Here is a 22483-nt window from a genome sequence, read left to right on the forward strand (position 1 = left end):
CTGGGGCGGGGTGACACAAAGCGAGTGGTGCGGCAGGAGACACTTCGTCTCTTCATGCTGGAAGCTCTGAGGAAGCCGGCCAGCGGAGGACAGGAGACTAGTGGATGGCAGGCATGTGCAGTGCTGTACTTCTTCTTCTTTTTCTGCGTTTGTGGGCTGCAACTCCCACGTTCACTCGTATGTACACGAGTGGGCTTTTACGTGTATGACCGTTTTTACCCCGCCATGTAGGCAGCCATACTCCACTTTCAGGGGTGCAGCGCTGTACAACTTCTGCTGCCGTGTTTTGTTAGCTGCTGGGCTGCCAGTCCCCAGGGCAGGTGGGGGTGGGGGGTTTCTCTGTTGTTGTTTTTTTTAAACCGCTTTAGTTTTCTCTCTTTCTCATAAACAAAACAAACCCTAAGCCACATTATAATGCTTAAGCTGTGGTGCTCTGTGACTGGAAGCAAAAATATGGAAATATCACAAAACAGTGACCACGCCAATGACACACACACATACACACAGACAGACACCAACCTCCACCCATACACACTCACTCTCTATCTCTCTCACACACACACACACATACACACGCACACACATGGTAATGCAAAATGAATAACATTAAATTCTTTTAAATCTGAAACAGACCTATGCACTCTAAACTCACATGGTAATGCAAAATGAATAACATTTAATTATTCTAAATCTGAAACAAACCTATGCACTCTAAACTATCTCAGACCTACACACTCTATCCTATCTCAATCAGCATCATAAAAAAACCAAACTCTCAAATATAACAAGATGCCACTGATGCACACAATAATTACATAAATTCATGAAAAAACAGTGCCAGTCAATGAAACTTGCAAAAGCTTTCCATGCTCAGAGATATTTTGTTGGAGTTCACCTGAGATTTCTACCTGAGGTTATCTTAAACTAAAAATCTCACTCCGCTTGCATATGTCTCTAGGTGTCACATTTACACACACACACACACACACACACACACACTCACACACACACACACACTCACATGCACACACACACACACACACACACACACACACACGAACACACTCGTGCAGTGCCCATACCCCAACAAGACACACTGTGTATCTGTCCCCTACCACCTCACACCACTCACCATCTTCTCCTCTGCATCGGATTTCTGGGGGAGCAGTGTTAAACAGCACTACACTCACTTGCCCAGGAAACAATAACAGCTAAACAATAACCAACTTGTCTCTTCAAATAACAACAATAACGGCTTAACAATAATGACCTTTTCCCTTGAAATAGCAACAACAATAACAGCTCAGCAATGACGAACTTGTCCTAACAACTGCAACAGCTAAACAATAACTAACTTGTCCCTTGAAATAGCAACAACAGTAACAGCTTAACAATAATGACATTGTGCCTTGAAATAGCAACAACAGTAACAGCTTAACAATAATGACATTGTCCCTTGATATAGCAACAGCAATAACAGCTAAACAATAATGAACTTGTCCCTTGAAACAACAACAACAATGGCTAAACAATAACATAATCCCAGAAAATAAACAATAATAATGGCTAAAAAACAGCATTGTCCCATGAAATAACAAAAACAATTAAGGCTAAACAATAACATTGTTCCATGAAATAGCATCAACTCTAATGGCAAAACAATAACACAAGGCTGAGGTTGATAATGATGATGATAACATGATGATGATGACAATGATGATGAATGTAAGGGGGGGGAGGGGGTGGTCATGTTGGGTGTGTTCTTGTCTCTGTAAACCACCAAACGCTGACAAGGATTATGGGATATCTAACACACACATTTGATCCTCTGCATGTGTATGCACATGAAGGGGGTTCAGACATTAGCCAGTGTTCACATCTATATATATATATATATATATATATATATATATATATATATATATATATATATATTGTCGATCCGAGAGATTAAAAAAAAAAAAAATCTTCACCCTTATCCCATCAGGTGCTGTGACCAGGATCTGAACCCTGGACCCTCAAATTGCACTCTTACCTGACCCACAACTTCATCCGCCTTGGTCGCCAGACAGCAGTAGTCTCCACAGGCCGTGATGGTGATCAGGTTCTTCACATACTTCACATATTTCTGCAAAAGACAGCACATAGACGGCTGCACACTCAGATCGTCGCAAACAGCATGAATGAATGAATGATATGGATGCTTATATCGCGCCTATCCTCGACTGGAGACCAAACTCTAAGCGCTTTACAAACACGGGGTCATTTACACAACAGGCTGCCTACCTGGGTAGAACCGACTGACGGCTGCCATTGCAGGGGCGCTCATCATTTGTTTCCTGTGCCATTCAATATTTCAGGCACACACACATGCACACTCAGACAGACATGTAATATTTTACGTGATTGACCATTTTTTTTATGTACCCCATCATGTAGGCATCCATAATCTTGTTTTCGGGGGGGTGTATGCTGGGTATGTTCTTGTTTCCATAACCCACCGAACTCTGACATGGATTATAGGATCTTGAATCAAACCATGCTGCTTACAGCCCAATTGACCAGCAAGGGGTCACGTCAGGGCTGACATCACAATCAGCATGAACATGAACGTGTGTGTGTGTGTGTATGTGCGCGCGAGTGCATGTGTCCAGGTCTGAAATCATCATCATCAGCTGCCACTATCATCAGCCTGTCTTGGAGTTACTTGGAACCCAAAGACATAATGTGCCCCAAGGAAGTGTTCTTTCTTTATTTTTTTTAAGGCACACACGCACACACACAAACAGCACGCACAACACACACCAACCCAACACCACACCAACCAAACCACCCTACACCCCCACCCACTCAAACCCACCTTTCCCCACACACCACCCTCTCCCCTTCCCCTCCCCTCCTCCCACACACCACCCTCTCCCCTTCCCCTCCCCTTCCCCCACACACCTCCCTCTCCATCCCCATCCACACACCACACCCCCTCCATGTCCTCCCCAATGGCTGACCTCGTTGTTCTTGGTGTCCCAGAAGATGACACAGTGCTCAGGGCGGTCCGGCTTGGTGAAGGAGTACACTACTGTGTTGGTGCAGTAACCCCACTGTGAGGAATATACACCAATCAACAGATAAGTGAATGTTTAATAACTGAATGAATGAACGGATGAATGAATAAATGAATAAACAAATAAGTAAATGAATCAACAAAACACACTTGATAAACACTCACATACATGCACAGAAGCAAACAGCACACTTGATAACAAACAAACAACAAACTTGATCACACACACACAAAAATCACACATGAAAACAAACAAACACCTCACATACACCAAAACTACAACAACAAAAAATCATACCCCCACAAAAAAAACTGATAAAGAAAGGAGAATTATGTGAACTAACACATTCAACTCAAACTCAAGTGGAAAGGGAGGAAATTCCACAGAATGGGACTCAAGACGGTGTGCTCAGGTTCTCTCCCTGCGTTACTGCTAGGGCACCACACCACACAACACACGGCCTCCATTAAAACTGTAATCCTTTGTCTCCACCAAGCGTATTGGTTTTCAGCTTAACTTTGTATATTGATAGGGAAAATAATCTGGTCTATTGTGAAGAAAAAATGACCTGATAATGTGTGATTGCTTGTTTGTTCATGTAAGCTTTTTTGTTTGTTTGTTTCTTTTTTTTTCTTTTCTTTTTTTTAAATCACTTTGCTCATATGAGCTTTTTTTGTTTCTTCACTTTTTGACATGTGCTCATTAGGGCTTTTTTTTAGTTTGTTTCTTCACTTTTTGACATCACTGTGCTCATTAGGGCTTTTTTTAGTTTGTTTCTTAACTTTCTGACATCACTGTGCTCATTAGGGCTTTTTTTTTAGTTTGTTTCTTCATTTTTTGACATCACTGTGCTCATTAGGGCTTTTTTTTAGTTTGTTTCTTCACTTTTTGACATCACTGTGTTCATTAGGGCTTTTTTTTAGTTTGTTTCTTCATTTTTTGACATCACTGTGCTCATTAGGGCTTTTTTTTTTAGTTTGTTTCTTCACTTTTTGACATCACTGTGCTCATTACGGCTTTTTTTTTAGTTTGTTTCTTCACTTTTTGACATCACTATGCTCATTAGGGCTTTTTTTTTTAGTTTGTTTCTTCACTTTTTGACATCACTGTGCTCATTAGGGCTTTTTTTAGTTTGTTTCTTCACTTTTTGACATCACTGTGCTCATTAGGGCTTTTTTTTAGTTTGTTTCTTCACTTTTTGACATCACTGTGCTCATTAGGGCTTTTTTTTTTTAGTTTGTTTCTTCATTTTTTGACATCACTGTGCTCATCAGGGCTTTTTTTTTAGTTTGTTTCTTCACTTTTTGACATCACTGTGCTCATTAGGGCTTTTTTTTAAAAAGTTTGTTTCTTCACTTTTTGACATCACTGTGCTCATTAGGGCTTTTTTTTTTAGTTTGTTTCTTCACTTTTTGACATCACTGTGCTCATTAGGGCTTTTTTTTTAGTTTGTTTCTTCACTTTTTGACATCACTCTTTTAGTTGATATGGCTTGTACAAAGGTGCCTACATGGAAGGATCTTCTAGCACTGCCATGCCTCTCTCTCTCTCTCTCTCTCCCTCCTTTACATAGTATTGTGCAGTGCATGCTTATGACTTTATGTAGTGCTGTGTAGTGCATGCTATGACTTGTATGTAGTATTGTGTTGTGTAGACCTTGTTTCAGGGTGGGGACTCGATGTAAAAAAAGTGCACCGGTGCTTATCTATTATCCTGAATAACTGAATAATAAAGAATTTTGTCTTGTCTTGTCACTGTGCCTCACCTTGTAGTCAGGTCGGATGTTGGCGAAGTAGATGAAGCTGTCCACGGCCAGGGAGATGCGCAGACTGCCCCCCTCCCAGGAGCAGGAGTACATGCTCTTCCCCGGAACCTTCAGAGTCCGCAGGTGCTGCAGCATGGAGACACACACTGCTGGTCAACTGTGTCTGTATGTGTGTGCAGTGTGGTGTGGTGTGTGAGTGTGTTGCGGGGTGTGGGTGTGGGTGTGGGTGGTGGTGGGTGTGGGTGTTGGGAGGTGCGGTGTGTGTGCGTGTGTGTTTGGTGGGTGGGGGTGTGTGTGCTGGGGGTGTGGTGTGTGTGTGTGTGTTTTTGTTGGGGTGTGGCATGTTCTCTGTGTGTGTGTGTGTGTGTGTGTGTGTGTGTGTATGTGTGCGCGCGCACGTGCTGGAGGTGTGGTGTGTGCGTGCTTGTTGGGGTGTGGAATGCTGTGTGTGTGTGTATGTGCATGTGTGTGTGTGTTGGGGGTGGTGTGTGTGTGTGTGTGTGTGTGTGTGTGTGTGTGTATGTGTGTGTGTGTGTGTTTGTTGGGGTGTGGCATATTGTTTGTGGCGGCGGTGTGGTGTATGTGTGTGTGTGTTGTGTGTGTGTGTGTAAGTGTATGTGTGTGTAAGTGTGTATGTGTGTAAGTGTGTGTGTGTGTGTGTGCGTGTGCGCGCGCGCGCACGTGTGCGTGTGTGTGTAAGAGTGTGTTTGAGGGATGGGGGTGGGGGTGGGGAGATGATCAAATTTGCAAACATTTACAAACCCAAGTCAGCTATGACAGACTTTTATATCATATTGTATTGTATTGTACTGTGTTATACTGTATTTCATCATATCGTATTGCACTGCACTGCACTGTAATACTGTTGTTGTTTTTTTGTAACAACGTACCTCTCTGAGTGAAAGTTGGGGTGGTCACCCTGGGGAGGGCACATCACTACAACGTCACTCATATCTTAACAATTTCTTTCTGTATGCAAGTGTGTTTGCTTCAACAACAAAGTGACTTTTCCCATATCTAGCCATGGGCAATCCTTTTGCTGCTGCTGTTGTTGGGTTTTTTTATGTGCACAAAGGAAGAATAATGTGCAATATGCAGGATGAATGTACAATGGAATATGTCTAATGCTAACGTCCATATTCTAAATATATTTCTGTTTAATAATTACGATGTAATAATTAATTGCAATGTTTTTAAAAGCGAATATGTGAAATGCTTTTATTTGAGAACATATGTTTATTACTCTTGTTTAATCAAGTTATCCGCGTGTGTGGGGTGGGGGTGGGGTGTGTGGGGGTGTGGGTGTGTGCCGATTATCTGGTTGTGGTTTTCCGCAATTCATCTTTATTCTTATCTTATCTGTCTATTATAATCAATGTGCAGTATAGTAGGCTATGTTTATAATTATATTCAAATAATGTTTCTTAATTCTTTCTGTTTTTACATTAAGAATACTAGTTATTACCTGCAGTGTGTGGATATATGTATGAAACGATGAATGTGATATTTTTTACATTTGTATCTTCATAATATTTGTAGGGGCTGTTGTTGGCTTTTACAGTTATGGTCCCCATGTTGTTTACTTTATGTTGTGATAATGCACCTGACCAAATTTCTCCAGTTGGAGATAATAAAGTTATTCTTATCTTATCTTATCTTATCTTATGCTGCACACAGGACCATGATTTAATGTCTCCTTTGAAAGAGTTTTATTATGGCCTTGAAATGGGTACCTCAATTTCTCCAATTTTTGTCTAACCGTTTAACAACTGTACGAACTCTACCGGCACATAAGATTCTTTCCTTTTCAGGTTGCATGATTTGTCAGGGAGTCTGTACTGAGGTGCCATAGCCTTTTAAGGGCATCAGGGCAGTGAATTCATATCCACTGTGCCCAGGGATCGGCGATGGAAATTGGGGCCCAATCCTCTCCTTCCGCCACTTTAAACCTTCGTTCAGCCATAGTCAGGAACCCATTCACACCTGGGCGCAGTGAGGCAAACTGGAGTACAGGGCCTTTCCCAGGAACACAGCACCAGACCAAAATGGGGCCTCCAATCCTCATTACTCATGAAGACTGGATCGGAAGTCCAATGCTTTACTGAGATTCTGTCATGGCAGCTCCTTTGGTTTTTTTTTTTATTTATTTATTTATTTTTTTTAACTGTACCTCTCCAAGAGGCGTGTAGAACTGGACCACGTTGACCTCCTTGTCCTGCCCCAAGGCATGCTGGGAGCCGGCCACAGCCAAGATGGCGCCAGTGTGGTTCCAGCCGATCTGAGCCACGTGCATGCCAGTGTCAATCAGGACCGGATCTGTCAACCAGGAAGAGAGAGATGCACTTTGTGTGTGTGTGTGTGCGCGTGCATGCGTGCGTGCGTGTGTTGTTGTCTTCAGTTTAACGTCTTTCCACTTGAAGTGATATTAGATCGTGCGTGTGTATGTGTGTGTGTGTGTGTGTGTGTGTGTGTGTGTGTGTGTGTGTGTGTGTGTCTTACCTGTGTATGTATATGTACGTGCATGTGTGCTTTCATGCATGCATATGTATGTTTGAGTCTGTGTGTGTGTGTGTGTGTATAGGTGTGTGTGTGTGTGCGTATGTTTGTGGTGTATGCAAGTGTTTGTGTATGCCTGTGTTTGTGTCTGTGTAAGTGCGTATGTATCTTTTTTGATGGACCAATAACTTCAAGTTTTTACCCTGAGGAATAAAATCATTCATCTCTTTGTCCTTTGTTTGTTTGTTTTTGTTTTTTGGGTTGTTTTTTTTTTCAAATCATAAGACTAAAAACTAAACCACTACCACAATCATTATCATGCATTACATGCGTGCCAGAAAATGTGTGTCTTCAGTAATGATGACGACATGGAAAAGAAGAGAAAAAAAACATCATCCATGCTTTTCTCTGTTAGTACACATGCAGGTGGAGGTGACATGGCGGAATGCCTTATGCGCTGGATTTCTGATCCAGCGTTCCCCAGTGATCAGGGTTTGAGGCCCCCTTTTGACATAAAGGTGAGCTGTGTCCTTGGGAGAGGCACTTTACTCTGACTTTCCCCATTCCACCCAGGTGTTAAGGCCAGACACGGTAGTACAAAAAAACGTATGAAATAAACTTGAAGTTTATGGCTTTCTGTGACATGGTATGCAAAGATATTGGACTAAACATGTCTAAAAAGGTCATTTTGTGCAATTTGTCGTGATGGTTTCCATGGAAACGAATCCAAAATGGCTGACAAATAAAAAAATTAAAAGCTTATAACTTTGGTACCTTTATAGATATGTTATTTCTGTTTGTTTTATTTGATTTATTTGTATTTGTTCTTTATTATAGTGCAGTGGTATTTTGGAAATTTTGTTGTTGTTGTTGAAATGAGTATAAATTCCTTGACATCATTTTTTTCAAATGAGTGTATATTCATTCTTTTACTAGTACTATACAAACCACTGCACTATAATAAAGATGAATACATAAAGAAATAAAGCACTAAGTTTGAACATGCTATCTTTTAAAGTTTTTGAGCAATAGCATTTTGAAAAATGGTATTACGAGGACAAAGCACAAAACTGAGAAAACAGGAAAAGAAAGAGATGTGCTTGTACTCACAAGAAATCACACATGTTGAAGCTGTTTAAAGCTTTATTTAAGTGAATATAGTACCCAGGTGAAACGGACTATAAAGATTAGATGTTGAAGAAGCAAATTATTCGAAAAAACGAAAATCACAAAAAAATCATGATTTTGGTCAAAATTTCACTACCGTGTCTGGCCTTAATGGGTACCCGACTTCGGATGGGGAAGGTTAAGAGCACTGGGACCCTGCTTCCTATGCCGAGACCAAGACACAGCGGATATGAATTCACAGCCCCGATGCCCATAAAACGCTGTGGGACCTTTCCAGGGATGCAAATTTATGTGTCATCAGAAGAAATGCGGAGTGAATGTAAGTGCGTCACACACAGCCCACCTAACACTGTAGCCCGAAAAACAACAGCATTAAGACACGCATCCTACCTCATTGCTTACGTTCTCAAAACCTAAGTGCATTGGGTTACACTGCTGGTCAGGCAGACAGATGTGGCACAGCGTATATGGATTTGTCTGAACACAGTGCCACCTCCTAGAGAAAGTGAACTAAGTGAAATGAACTTACATTCACAACAGTAGCAGATTTGCTGAATACAAGATGTTTAATTTGACCAATCAGGTAGAACCACACACTGAAACTGTAATGTACAGATACATGAAATGTGCTTTGAAAACTAAGACCCAGCATCTCAGACACTGCCAATCACTATTCAAGATCTGATAATTGGAGATCTGACAAAAAGCAAAGTCATTTCTGCCATCATAGTGAGGAAGACGAAATTCATTTGATGTTCTGCTGTCCAGCTCTTCATGACTTGTAGGATGAAATATACTCAGCCCAAATATTTTCACAATCCATGTCATTTTTAGATTTAATCTGCTTATGTCCTCTTAGGACTGTACTATCCAACCTGGTATTCTGCACTTACAAAGCTCTAAAATGATTGCATATGATTGGAACTTTGATGACAAAAGTAGTATGAACATTTCCTTAACCCCTAGGCTGCCTATATGATGAGATAACTCGTCATGGAAAGCATGTACGCTTCGCTGCCACAATGACGAGATAACTCGTCATCAAAATATTCTGACTTTTCCCTGCTTTGCATTCAGTTCATTGACAAAAATGATGGTAGCTTTAGCTTGGGGAATCTTTCTAGATTCTATTCATAGCTAGAAACACCATCTGCATCATAAGGCAGTCCTTTATTTGAACGTTTTGGTTGGGTTACTGGCTGCAGTCTTTGCATGGCTCCTCTCCTCGCTCGCTCAACAAAATGTCGGACTGACTTCGTGCTCAAGACATGCGATCGTGGCGAACTAAATCAACCACGATTACTGTCTTTAGCTGATGCTCAGAAAGAATTGAAGCATAAATTCGAAGGAGAAGACAGTGGTGAACATTTATGGGACGATTTGACAGAAAATAAAGGGAGCAATCAAGAGAGTGGCCAAGATACGACTATCAGTGAGTGATGCCGGCTGTTCAGCTCTAGCAGACGACAGAAGTCACCAAACTTTTAGCAGGACACAGTGAGAGCTATTTTCTTGGCACTCAGCCAATGCAGTCTGATGAGAACTGGATAAAGTGACCGTGTGAGAGGGGTGAAGAGGAGAGGGGTGGAGACTGAGGGGGTGTGGCCTCACAACCATATTATCACTTGCAGAAGTCACAATGCATTATGTATCTATTTATTTTTCAGTTTTTTTTTTATTGTGGTTGTTCTAGTATGATTTTGTGTGTGCAGATATCCATTTGTCAAGAAAATATGATATTTTAGTGCAAATTACCTGACTAATGTTTGTAATGAACAAGTCGAAAATGTGACAAAAAACAAAACACTGATTTCAAAACAACAGCATGTCACTAAAAATATATAAAATGGGAAAACATCATGTGTTTTGTATTCTTTATTCATTTCCCTTTCAGAAAATATATACTTTCATGGGTCTTTCTCCAATAACAAAGAGCACAGAATTTTTTTTAAATTTATACCCGTTTTTTGTGAAAAAACCCTGGCAAATCAATTTCACTTAAATCTTATTTTCCTGGCAGCAAAAGGGTTAAAACAGCTGCTGTTATCCATAACTAACTGTCCTTTCACAAGATATCCTTGTGTAACTGATGTATTATTGCCCCCTTCAGTTAGGGCCCTGATCTAATCTGAACAGAACATTTTGCTCTGTAGATCACATAGAATTCACTCAGAGATACAAGTGAATATTGGAGTTGCAGCCCTTGAACAGAGAGAAACACACACACACACACACACACACACACACAAGAAAAAAGAAAAAAAAAGAAACACCTACAAAAAGTCATGAAGCTCACTCACTCTCATCTGTTTCCGAGCGCATGATCTGGCAGCGGCCGTTGTCAAAACAGAGGGCCAGGGAGGGGCAGTTGGGCTCCACGTAACCATAGAGACCATTGTACCACTCCAGACCAGCGATGCGGATGGCTCCGGTCACGTTGGTCAGGCAGAACACCTGCATCTTCATCTGTCAAACGATGACCATCAACAACACTGATCATCATATTCATCACAATAGTAATGATTATTATCAACGGCAATAATAATGATAATAACAATGACAGTAATAACAATAATAATAATAATAATTATGGCATCAATATTTCAGTTCAGTCCAGTTACTTGAGGAGGTGTCACTGCGTTCGGACAAATCCATATACGCTACACCACATCTGCCAAGCAGATGCCTGACCAGCAGTGTAACCCAACGCGCTTAGTCAGGCCTTGAAGGGGGAAAAAAAAAAAGATGCAAAAACAAAGGAATGGATACATCATTAAATTAATGCATACATAAGTAAATAAACAAATATGCAGATAGATAACGAATAAAATAAAATGCTGAAAAAAAAAGTGTATATATGAAGCAGTGAATCTTGTGCAGAGGCAAACCGAAGCACTTTCACAGCAGACATTCACATACATACAGAACTCTGAAGTACAGGGATAATGAAAGACAACAACTTAGCAAAAAGAATGTGTGTCGACAGAAGCCTGGAGAAACCATTGGTGTAAAGAGGGGGAGGAAGGAGCTCTTTAGGAAAAAAGGCAGGTTTTAAGGCCAGACATGAAGGAGGTGAGTGCAGAAGGATGACTAAGTGAAAGAGGGAACTCGTTCCAAATGCAAGGTCCAAAGACAGAGGCAGAACAGCTACCCGCTGTGGAGTGTTTGAATCTGAGATCGCAGAAACGGAGTTTATCTGAAGCTGATTGTAGAGAACAAGATGGGGTGCGGGGGTTAAGGCAGTCTCTGAGATAGGAAGGGGTGGATCTGTTTGTGCATTTATATATAGACGGTACAACTGATCTTTTACTTTATTCTGTGTGAGACATGGAGCCAAAGGAGAGATGTTATGACAGAGGAGTGATGTGCTCAGATCTTTTCTTTCTGAGGACGAGTCTAGCGGCACAGTTTTGTACACAATGAAGAGAGTGAACTGCTGAAGCAAGCAAATGAGACAAGGGAGAATTACAATAGTCAAGGTGAGAGAGAATGAGATGAATCAAGACAGGTATTTCCAAACATAACTTGTAATTGACAAAAGCAGTGACTCATGCTGTTCAATGTTAGACTGACAGATGAAGTTTGAGAGCAGTCAGAATGTTTAATGCACGTTTTGTAGTATAAGACTATAACCAGAAAGTCTTGCTCCACTAATTGGCAAGCAATAAACATATTGTTCCATGATGTGTATGACGCTTTTGATCCAGACAGTGAAAAATAACACTCACACTGACACACACGGACACTCGTGTGCACACACACAAGGACACGCACGCACGCCCACACACACACACAAACCATGAAGGGAAAAATCTCCAACTCACAATAAAGTTACCGGTGTTGTCGAACACATGAACCTCTCCATTGGCAATGCCAAACAGAATCTTCTTCCCGTCTGGTGACCACTGCAACACAGCAAAAACTCTTCTCTCTGAAACCTCTATTGTCTCCCATGACACCTCTTTCATCTCCCGTGAAACCGCCATCGTCTCTCCCGAAACCACTATCGTCACCCATGAAACCTCTATCGTCACCCATGAAACCTCTATCGTCTCCCATGAAACCTCTCTCATCTACCATGAAACCTCTCTCATCTCTCTGTCGTCTCCCATGAAACCTCTATCATCTCTCTATCATCTTCCATGAAACCTTTATCATCTCTATATCGTCTCCCATGAAACCTCTATGATCTCTCTATCATCTCCCATGAAACCTCTATCATATCGTCTCCCATGAAACCTCTATGATCTCTCTATCATCTCCCATGAAACCTCTATCATCTCTCTATCATCTCCCATGAAACCTCTATCATCTCTCTATCATCTCCCATGAAACCTCTATCATCTCTATATCATCTCCCATGAAACCTCTATCATCTCTCTATTGTCTCCCATGAAACCTCTATCATCTCTCTATCATCTCCCATGAAACCTCTATCATCTCTCTATTGTCTCCCATGAAACCTCTATCATCTCTCTATCATCTCCCATGACACCTATATCATCTACCATGCAACCTCTATTGCCTCTCTATCGTCTCTCATGAAACCTCTATTGTCTGCTATGAAACCTCTATTGTCTCCCAAAATGTCCCAGCCAGTAAAAAACTTCTTATTTTCCCCCCATGTGCTTGACAATATTCAACAACATCAAAAGCACAGGTGGAAATGATGCAGTTAATTTTACCAACACACAATATATGCACAATTCACCAACACATAATGAACACACTCTCTATCATGTTCACCAACACATAATAAACACATACTCTATCATGTTCACCATCACATAATAAACACACACTCTCCATCATGTTCACCAACACATAATAAACACACACTCTCTATCAAGTAAACAAATACATAACATACACATACTCTCTATTAGTATCATTGACACATAAAACACACACACACTCTCTTAATAAGTTAACCATAACAAAATGATCACACACTCTCCAGTAAGTTAACCAACTTACAATACACAAACACTTAACCAACTCACAATACTTAAAACACTATCAAGTTAACCAAGACATAATACACACACTCACTCAGTTAACTAAACCAAGACATAATATACACTCTTTGTTCAGTAAACCCACACAGAACACCACACACACACACACACACACACACGCACACACAATCTCTATCTCTGTGAAAAGTCAAGGTGCACCACAATGAAGCGGTTTTTTTTTATCAGATTCTTCGTTTCCATGGCTTTCATTCTTCTTTCCAAATCTGCTGTGAGGGCCTGTGTCTCACAGACAAAACAGGAAGATAGGAAATACCAGTGCACCAAAGAGCCTGACCTAATGTTTCATGGGGATGCTGTTTCCTGTTTAGTTGGACTGCCTAGACATTGCAGAAGCCAGAAAATCTCATACAGTGAACACCAACATGCGTGATTCACTGTCTTGCGAGACAGACTATGGCCACCACTACGTTTATACCATGCCATGAAGTTAAACATGGGATTGCATTTCTGTGAGCCTGCAGCCTAGAATCAGCAGGACGCTGTTATTGATGAAACACATGGCTAACGTCTTACTTACCTCCACGCATGCAAGAGTCAAGGAGCGCAACTCTTTTCCCCAGATGCGGTTTCCATCCAAAGAACCGACAATCACAGCCCCTTTGATGAAAAAAGTGTATGTATGATTTGCCAAGAACAAAAAAAAATTTTACATGAAAAAAAAACAACCTCTTTCTTAACTCACTCCGGACAAATAGTTTTCTCCCTTGCTTTTCCCTATAGACGACCGATTTGTTAGGGTTAGGAAAAAAATCACAAAAAATATAAAACATAAAGTAACTGAATGAAACTCACTGTACTCGCTGTGGAGTGTGTTGTTACGGAATCTCATGAAGAAACTTTCCATTCAACCCATGACACCTTTGAAATGCCCGGTGTAGCTGCGATTGTTATGCTACCCCATGAGGAAAATGTGGACAAAATTTTAAGTGGCGAAACCGCTACTATGTTCCATTATCCTGAACGCTACCTTACGTCAGGAACGCTATAGCGCTCCATTGTCTGGAGTGAGTTAAGAAGCATTTTTCTTCTCATGCTCAATGCATAAGAGCATCCAAGTGACAGGCACAAAGAAATGCACTGATTACTACACACACACACACATATATATATATCTGTGTGTGTGTGTGTGTGTGTGTGTGTGTGTACGCGCACCAGCATGCATGTTTTGCGGGTTTCTATCACTGTGTGTGTGTGTGTGTGTGTGCGTGTGCGTGTGTGTGCCTATGTGAGGGTATTTGCATGCATATATGTGTGTGGGTGTGTGTGTGTGTTTGCATGCCATGCATCAAACAAACTCTTCTTTCTCCCATCTGTCTGCTTGACGTGAGGGCCCAGCAGAGGACACTACTGTGGCAGGTGCTGTTCTCATGGTTGTTTGTTGGACCATGTCTATACACGCCTGTGACCGGTGTAACAAGCCAAGTGGTTAAAGCGCTGGGGTTTCAACTGTTAAAGCGTTGGGTTTTTAATCTGAGAGTCTTGGTTTCAAATCCCAGTCACGGCGCCTGGTCGGTGAAGGGTGGAGAACTCTCCTGTCTCCCACTTCAACGTATGTGCAGAGCTGCTAGTGCCTGAACCCGCTTAGTCTGTATACGCATGCAGAAGATCAAATACCCATGTTAACGACCCTGTCAACCATGTCAACGTTAAGTGGGTTCATGAAACAAGAACATACCCAGTATAGCCCTGAAAATGGAGTATGGCTGCCTACAATGGTGGGATAAAAACGGTCATACACGTAAAAGCTCACTCACGAGTGAACGTGGGAGTTGCAGCCCACAAACGAAGAAGAAGAAGAAGAATACCCAGCATGCACACCCCTGAAAACTGAGTATGGCTGCCTACAATGGCATGCTTTAATTGACTCTGGCCGAGAACACTCCTTTGACAGGGCAAGCAGAAATATGGCGAGGGGGTGTGGGGGTGGGGACAAGTCGTTCTTCATCTTATTCTATTTTATTTTTTGTCTACTAGAACCCAGAAAAACTAAAAATTGTTTGTGAATTCCAACCCTGCAGAGGCTGTCGTTGCTGCAGACACTCTCTAAAAACACAGGAGCAACAAACACACCAAGGCTTCACAGACACTGTCACTGTTATCTAAACATACATCATGTGCAGCACGCAACAATACGTAGTCATTTGGATCGGACGATAAACCAAGGTCCTGTGTGCAGCTTGCACCCAGCACAATAAAAAGAGCCGACGGCAACAAAAGGGATGCTCCTGGCAAAATTTCACTCTGATAATAAAACAAAACACATTTGCAGAAAAACAAAACAAAAACAATCAAAGAAATAATAAAGTGTGGCACTGCTGTGTGGTGACACACTCTCCCTGGGGACAGCAGCCAAAAATTTCACATACAGAAATCTGTTGAGACAACAACAAAAAAAACAAAACAAAAAAAACAAACAATCCTGATACAAGACAAAACACATACCATCTTCGTACACAATGCAGATCTTCTGCCCGTCTGCCGTCCACTTCATTCCTCGCACCACAGACTTGTTCCGGTTGTTGATCATCTCTTCATACCACGAACCTGGACAACCATGCAATGAAGCACTGAAAACCTTAAAGAAGGTTAAAGATCCCATGGCCTACACGGCCATCGGGGCACTGCATTCATATCCACTGTGTCTGGGGTGTCAGAATACAAGGCAGGTCCTAGTCCTCTCCTTCTGCCAGTTGAACCTTCCCCAAACCAAGTCAGGTACCCATTCACACCAGGGTGGAGTGAGGAAAATCAGAGTAAACTGCCCTTCCCCAGGACACAGCACCATGCTGAAACAGGGCCTCCGACTCTGATCACTGGTGAGCACTGGATCAGAAAGCCAATGCCTGACCAATTCCACCATGGCACCTCCAAAACCTTACTGCTGTATTTTGTCATTTTGTGTCAGGCTGGCTGTCATTTTCAAGAGACTCAGGATATGAATTACCTTTCATGCTGCAATCTATTTACTGGTTGGAAACACAGAGTCTACTGTCTGTCACTGTTCAGGTTCAAAACATGAGTGGTAGCTGTTTTACCATATTCTGAACAGGAAAAGTCATGTGTGTTACTTGTCTGGTTTGTCAGATTGCTGATACTGCCTTGTGAGACAGAGTGGAAAAGTCAGTGTAGTTACTGCAGTGTCGGGTTTGTTGGTTTGCTAATACTGCCTTGTGAAATATAGCAGAAAAGTCATGTGTGTTACTGCACTGTGCCAGGTTTGTGTGTTTGTTAATCAGGTTTGTGTGTTTGTTAATCAGGTTTGTGTGTTTGTTAATCAGGTTTGTGTGTTTGTTAATCAGGTTTGTGGGTTTGTTAATACTGTGTGAGACAAAGTGGAAAAGTCATTGAATGACATATCATGAGCAACAAACTATCACAATTACAATTTTTTTTCCCTTTTTTTTTTAAACAACCATTGCACACAATCAGATTTCTGTGTCCCTTGCTCTTGCTTTTCAAATGTCAAGAAAAGAAACAAACAAATAACTGAATAAACAAATACACATAATAAACACCTACCACTCTCAAAGGAAAGACGGAAAAAATGAAGACAGAAAAAAAAAGTTAAAGGGGAAGAGAGAGACAAAGACAATGACATATTTTATTGTTTTTTCAGCAGTAAAGTCATGCAGACAAGAGGAAGAGGGGGTAAAAATGTCATTCAGTGACATTATAAAAGAATGAGAGACAGAGACAGAGACAGAGAAAGAGAGAATGACAATGACAATGACAAAATTTTATTTGTTAGGCCTCTGACTCATACCAAAGGAGTGGGTCAGGGGAAAAAACAGTAATAATGAATCATACTGTGTGAACAAGAACACCCCCACCTATGCACCCACACTCACCCCCACCAAACTCCATCCCACATTCAAGAGACCCTCCCACCCGTCTCCCACTTCCTCACCTTTGTACAGCATCCAGACGATGATCAGGCCGTACTGGTCACTGGTGGTCAGCTTCTGGTGCTGTTCGTTCCATGCCACCACCTGCACCGCCCCTGTGTACACACCCACCCACACTGTAGTGTAGTGTAGTGTAGTGTAGTGTTGTGTAGTGCAGTGTAGTGTAGTGCAGTGTAGTGTAGTGTATTGGTGGTCAGCAGCTTCTGGTGCTGTTCGTTCCATGCCACCACCTGCACCGCCCCTGTGTACACACCCACCCACACTGTAGTGTAGTGTAGTGTAGTGTAGTGTAGTGCAGTGTAGTGTAGTGTGGTGTATTGGTGGTCAGCTTCTGGTGCTGTTCATTCCATGTCACCACCTGCACCGTCCCTGTGTACACACCCACCCACACTGTAGTGTAGTGTAGTGCAGTGTAGTGTTGTGTAGTGCAGTGCAGTGTAGTGTAGTGTATTGGTGGTCAGCTTCTGGTACTGTTCGTTCCATGCCACCACCTGCACCGCCCCTGTGTACACACCCACCAACATTGTAGTGTAGTGTAGTGTAGTGTAGTGTAGTGCAGTGTAGTGTAGTGTAGTGTATTGGTGGTCAGCAACTTCTGGTACTGTTTGTTCCATGCCACCACCTGCACCACCCCTGTGTACACACCCACCCACACTGTAGTATAGTGTAGTGCAGTGTAGTGTAGTGTAGTGTAGTGTAGTGTAGTGTAGTGTAGTGTAGTGTAGTGTAATGGAGTGTAGTGTAGTGTAGTGTAGTGTAATGGAGTGTAGTGTAATGGAGTGTAGTGTAGTGTAGTGTAGTGTAGTGTAGTGTAGTGTCCCAGACGAGTGCTCACTAAACGCCATTTTTTTCCTGGGGAGTATCATTTCCTAAATATTTTTAGACACTTGTTGTGGTTCTTTTATTGCCTAGTCATCCACCAAGACCATTTGTCTCATCCGATGCACGTAGACATCACTCTCCATGAAGGGAAAAATATTGCAATGTCCTATCGACATTCACTAGATTTTGTTGCTAGGCGGTCATTTCTTGCATCTTACAGTGCATTATTAGTTGATTTTGTACTAATGGTAGGTAGAAAGGACATCATAGCAAAAGTGTATTCAAGAGGCAGTCTGTGAGCCAAGTCATGCATTTGTATTCTGTCTTTATTTATAACTACACACGAAATTTCTCCGTGTGAAAAGGCTACCACAGCAGAGCACATCTACACTACAACCTTTTTTTTCCCTCTTGAGACTTGCTACAAAGTGAATATTAAACCTTTGTCCCTGAACAACCTTACAAGTCATGGATCTTATGTTTTAATCAGCGCATGGGTCTAAAACTCTCATCCGAAATGACTAGATCAGACACACTCAAGTCAGTAGAGGAGAAGACAAATACGCACTGAGCCGTATTCAACCAGGTGTCAGATATCTTCGTTCCAAATATGTATAACATACTGTTAGGAATGCTATACACATTGTAATGAAGATTTTTGAGATTTACATATTGAAGTCAGAGGGGTTACCCTCCTCATACTATAAATTAATGTAAAGATAATCATGTAATGAAGTTAAACTTTAACATGAAGAATGAAGAGAGCATACAATTTAGGTTGTTTTTTTGATTTATTTATTTGTTTTTGTATGTTGAGAAATCTTGATATCATACCAGCAAGATTAACAAAAAGTTAGCTTTACAAGCATTGTCAGAACAGATCTTTACGAAATTGTCTCTCCTGCATGTTGGCAAACCACATATCGATTTGTTGGTTGGGTTGGGGGTTTATGGTTAAGCAAGTGGGTGGGGAGTCTGTTATTTTCTTTTTAAAATATTTTGCCATTCAATCTGATGCAACGGTGTCTAAACAGCCAAGATGAATGGTTCATCACTGACTAAGGTTTCACCTAGGCGAAAGCATACCTCTACATTTTTTTCTGTCACTGTAAGCTTCAACTGACTAGCTGTTCTTCTTGTTGTGATGAGCAGTAATTTACCTTTCCACTATGTGTGTGCCAAGAACTAACGTCTTCCAACTCTGTTTAGGTGAGGTGGTCCTTTTAGTTGTTTTGTTTTCTTTTTTATCTCTGTTTATCAAATGTTAATGTTGAAATGAAATTGCTTTGTGTATGAGGGGAAGATGTACTGGGTCTTCCACAGCCTTCAGAACTGTTATGAATTCTGGCACCAGCCCCACCTGGCACTTCCTGTAGCCACACCAAAAACACACCACACAACTATAAATGTAGTAGTGAATACCAATAAAATTGTGTAAATAAATGCAAGTGACAGTAAGATGTTTTGAATTGTGTGTCACTTTCTGCTCTGTTCGCGTGTAGTGTAGTGTAGTGTAGTGTAGTGGAGTGTAGTGGAGTGTAGTGGAGTGTAGTGTAGTGGAGTGGAGTGGAGTGGAGTGGAGTGGAGTGGAGTGGAGTGGGGTGGGGTGAAATGCAAGTGCAGTGGATTGGAGTGAAGTGCAGCGGAGTGTATTTTGTATTTCTCTTCCTTTTTTTTTTTTGTCACAATAGATTTCTCTGCATGAAATTTGGGCTGCTCTCCCCAGAGAGAGTGTGTTGCTACACTAAGAGCGCCACCCTTTTTTTCCCCCCTGCGTGCAGTTTTATTTGTTTTTCCTATCAAAGTGTATTTTTCTACAGAATTTTGCCAGGGACAACCCTTTTGTTGCCCTGGGTTCTTTTATGTGCGCTAAGTGCATGCTGCACACAAGACCTCAGTTTATCGTCTCATCCGAATGACTAGCGTCCAGACCACCACTCAAGGTCCAGTGGAAGGGGAGAAAATATTGGCAACTGTTCCGTGATTCGAACCAGTGCGCTCAGATTCTCTCGCTTCCTAGGCGGACACATTTCCTCTAGGCCATCACTCCAGTACAGTGCAGTGCTGTGCAGTGTAGTGTAGTGTAGTGTAGTGTAGTGTAGTGTAGTGTAGTGTAGTGTAGTGTAATGTAGTGTAAAGGCAGTTTAGCATAGTGTATTGCAGTGCAGTGGACTGCAGTGGAGTGCATTGCAGTGTGGTGTAGCCAAGTGCAGTGCAATTTGTATTTGTATTTATTTTTAACACAACAGATTTCTCTGTGTGAAATTCGGGCTGCTCTCCCCAGGCAGAGCACGTCCCTACACTACAGTGCCACCCATTTTTTTGTATTTTTTTCCTGCGTGCAGTTTTATTTGTTTTTCCTAGCAAAGTGAATATTTCTACAGAATTTTGCCAGGAACAACCCTTCTGTTGCCATGGGTTCTTTTGTGTGTGCTAAGTGCATGCTGTACATGGGATCTCAGTTTATCGTCTCATCCGAATGACTAGCATCCTGACCACCACTCAAGGTCTAGTGGAGGGGGAGAAAATATCGGCAGCTGAGCCGTGATTCAAACCAGTGTGCTCAGATTCTCTTGCTTCCCACAATATGTATAACATTACTGTTAAGGAAAGTGCTATACACATTTTGTAACCTTGAAGATTTTTTTGGAAGATTTCACACTTGCGCATGTGCCAAGTCAGAAGGGGTTACCATGCCTTCATATCCTATCAAAATACAATGGAAAAAGCACAAACGATCACTGGAAAATGAAGTTCAAACTAACATGAAGAAGAAGAGCATGCAATTTTAGGTTGTTTTTTGTTGTTGTTTTTTTGTTGGTTCCGTATTGAGCCCCTCTCTTGCTATCCCATACCCCAAGCCCCCCATTATCAAAATTATTTCAATTTGCATTTATCAAGCTTTGTCAGAACAGATCTCTGTACGTGAAATTTGGGCTGCTCTTCCTGGAAAACATGTTGGGTTGCCACAAAGCAGCAACACCTATATCATTTTTGTTGGTTTGTCTGCATGTTTACTTGTTTTAATGTCAAAGTGGGCTGGGGGTTTTTTGTTTGTTTTTTTTTACTAAAGAATTTTGCCAGGTGCAATCTTTTTGTTGCCATGGGTTGTTTTACATGCGCTAAGTGCATGCTGCACATAGGACCTAAGTGTTTCATCCAAAAGACGAAAAGACAAGTACCTGATCCCCTTATCACTTTTTTTTTCTTTGTCCACTTGTTAAGTTCAACTGACATATGCCTGTCTTCTATCTTTTGTTTGTTGTATGTATGCACTGATATATGTTTGCTTGTTCATATATGTTGTTTCCAAGACACTTCTATTGCTTCTCCCAACTTCTGTGTGTGAGTGTGTCTGTGTGTTTTCTTCTTTTAATTGTTTTTGTTTTGTTTTTTGGTTTATCTGCTTTATCAAAAATGTCTCACATGTTTGGAACAACTGAAATTCTAATATGTAAATGCTTTTTATGAGGGGGAAAAAAAGAAATTGTACAGGGTCTTACCACTATGGCCTTCCAGAGACTGGTTCATGGACAGATTGCTAGGGGCAGCCAGACCCTTCACTTTGGCATCTTTTCCTGTAAAAAACACACACACACCAAACACACACACACACACAAACATAAATAAAATGAATACACAAATAAAATTCAAAAGGTGAAATAAATAAATAAAAAGAAACAAAGAAAGATAAAGATCGTCTTTCTGACCATCTGAACTAATATTCACATAATTGCATGCCCTCCCGTTCTGACATACACACATGCACATACACTCACAACACAAGTGCGCGTACAAACGCTTGCACACACACACGCGCGCAAAATATCTCACAAAATATCTCAAGATCAATCAATCAAACCAAGAAGTTATTCAAATGCATTTTTATGTGTGTGATTGTGTGTGTGTGTGTGTGTAGTGAGAGAGAGAGAGACAGAGAGAGACAGAGAGACAGAGACAGAGAGAGTGTTTACGATGTCAACTGCTGTCAATTAAGAATATAAACATGCACCTTGGACCCAAGATTTAAAAAAAATATATATCAATCAACATTCTGAAACAATATCTGCACTTCTGTTTTATCAGCAGTCTTCAACAATGCCTTCTCCCACACTAATCAACATTCCACATGTATCAAGATCATCATTTCTGTCACTATACAACATAATCATTTCTGTCAGCATTCCACATCAAAGTCATCATATCTGTCAGCAGCCCACATCAAAGTCATCATTTCTGTCACCATTCCACATCAAAGTCATCATT

The 22483-nt window shown here is 41.3% G+C and overlaps 1 protein-coding gene across 2 annotated transcripts in view; it reads right to left on the reverse strand.

Annotated features, from left to right (window-relative positions):
* The window catches only part of LOC143291209 (WD repeat-containing protein 35-like), a 76561-nt gene that overhangs the window by 47285 nt on the left and 6793 nt on the right, over nucleotides 1-22483 (reverse strand). For both annotated transcript variants that reach the window (XM_076600963.1, XM_076600962.1), the window contains exons 3-12: nucleotides 21721-21795; nucleotides 17398-17490; nucleotides 15933-16034; nucleotides 14008-14087; nucleotides 12276-12356; nucleotides 10752-10917; nucleotides 6998-7143; nucleotides 4828-4953; nucleotides 3006-3098; nucleotides 2036-2128 (exon numbers count right to left, since the gene is read on the reverse strand). In XM_076600963.1, coding sequence (XP_076457078.1) covers nucleotides 2036-2128; nucleotides 3006-3098; nucleotides 4828-4953; nucleotides 6998-7143; nucleotides 10752-10917; nucleotides 12276-12356; nucleotides 14008-14087; nucleotides 15933-16034; nucleotides 17398-17490; nucleotides 21721-21795 — 1055 coding nt within the window. The remainder of the gene's footprint in view (nucleotides 1-2035; nucleotides 2129-3005; nucleotides 3099-4827; nucleotides 4954-6997; nucleotides 7144-10751; nucleotides 10918-12275; nucleotides 12357-14007; nucleotides 14088-15932; nucleotides 16035-17397; nucleotides 17491-21720; nucleotides 21796-22483) is intronic.

This window comes from Babylonia areolata, chromosome 16, assembly GCF_041734735.1.
Source record: "Babylonia areolata isolate BAREFJ2019XMU chromosome 16, ASM4173473v1, whole genome shotgun sequence".
Lineage (NCBI taxonomy): Eukaryota > Metazoa > Mollusca > Gastropoda > Neogastropoda > Buccinidae > Babylonia > Babylonia areolata.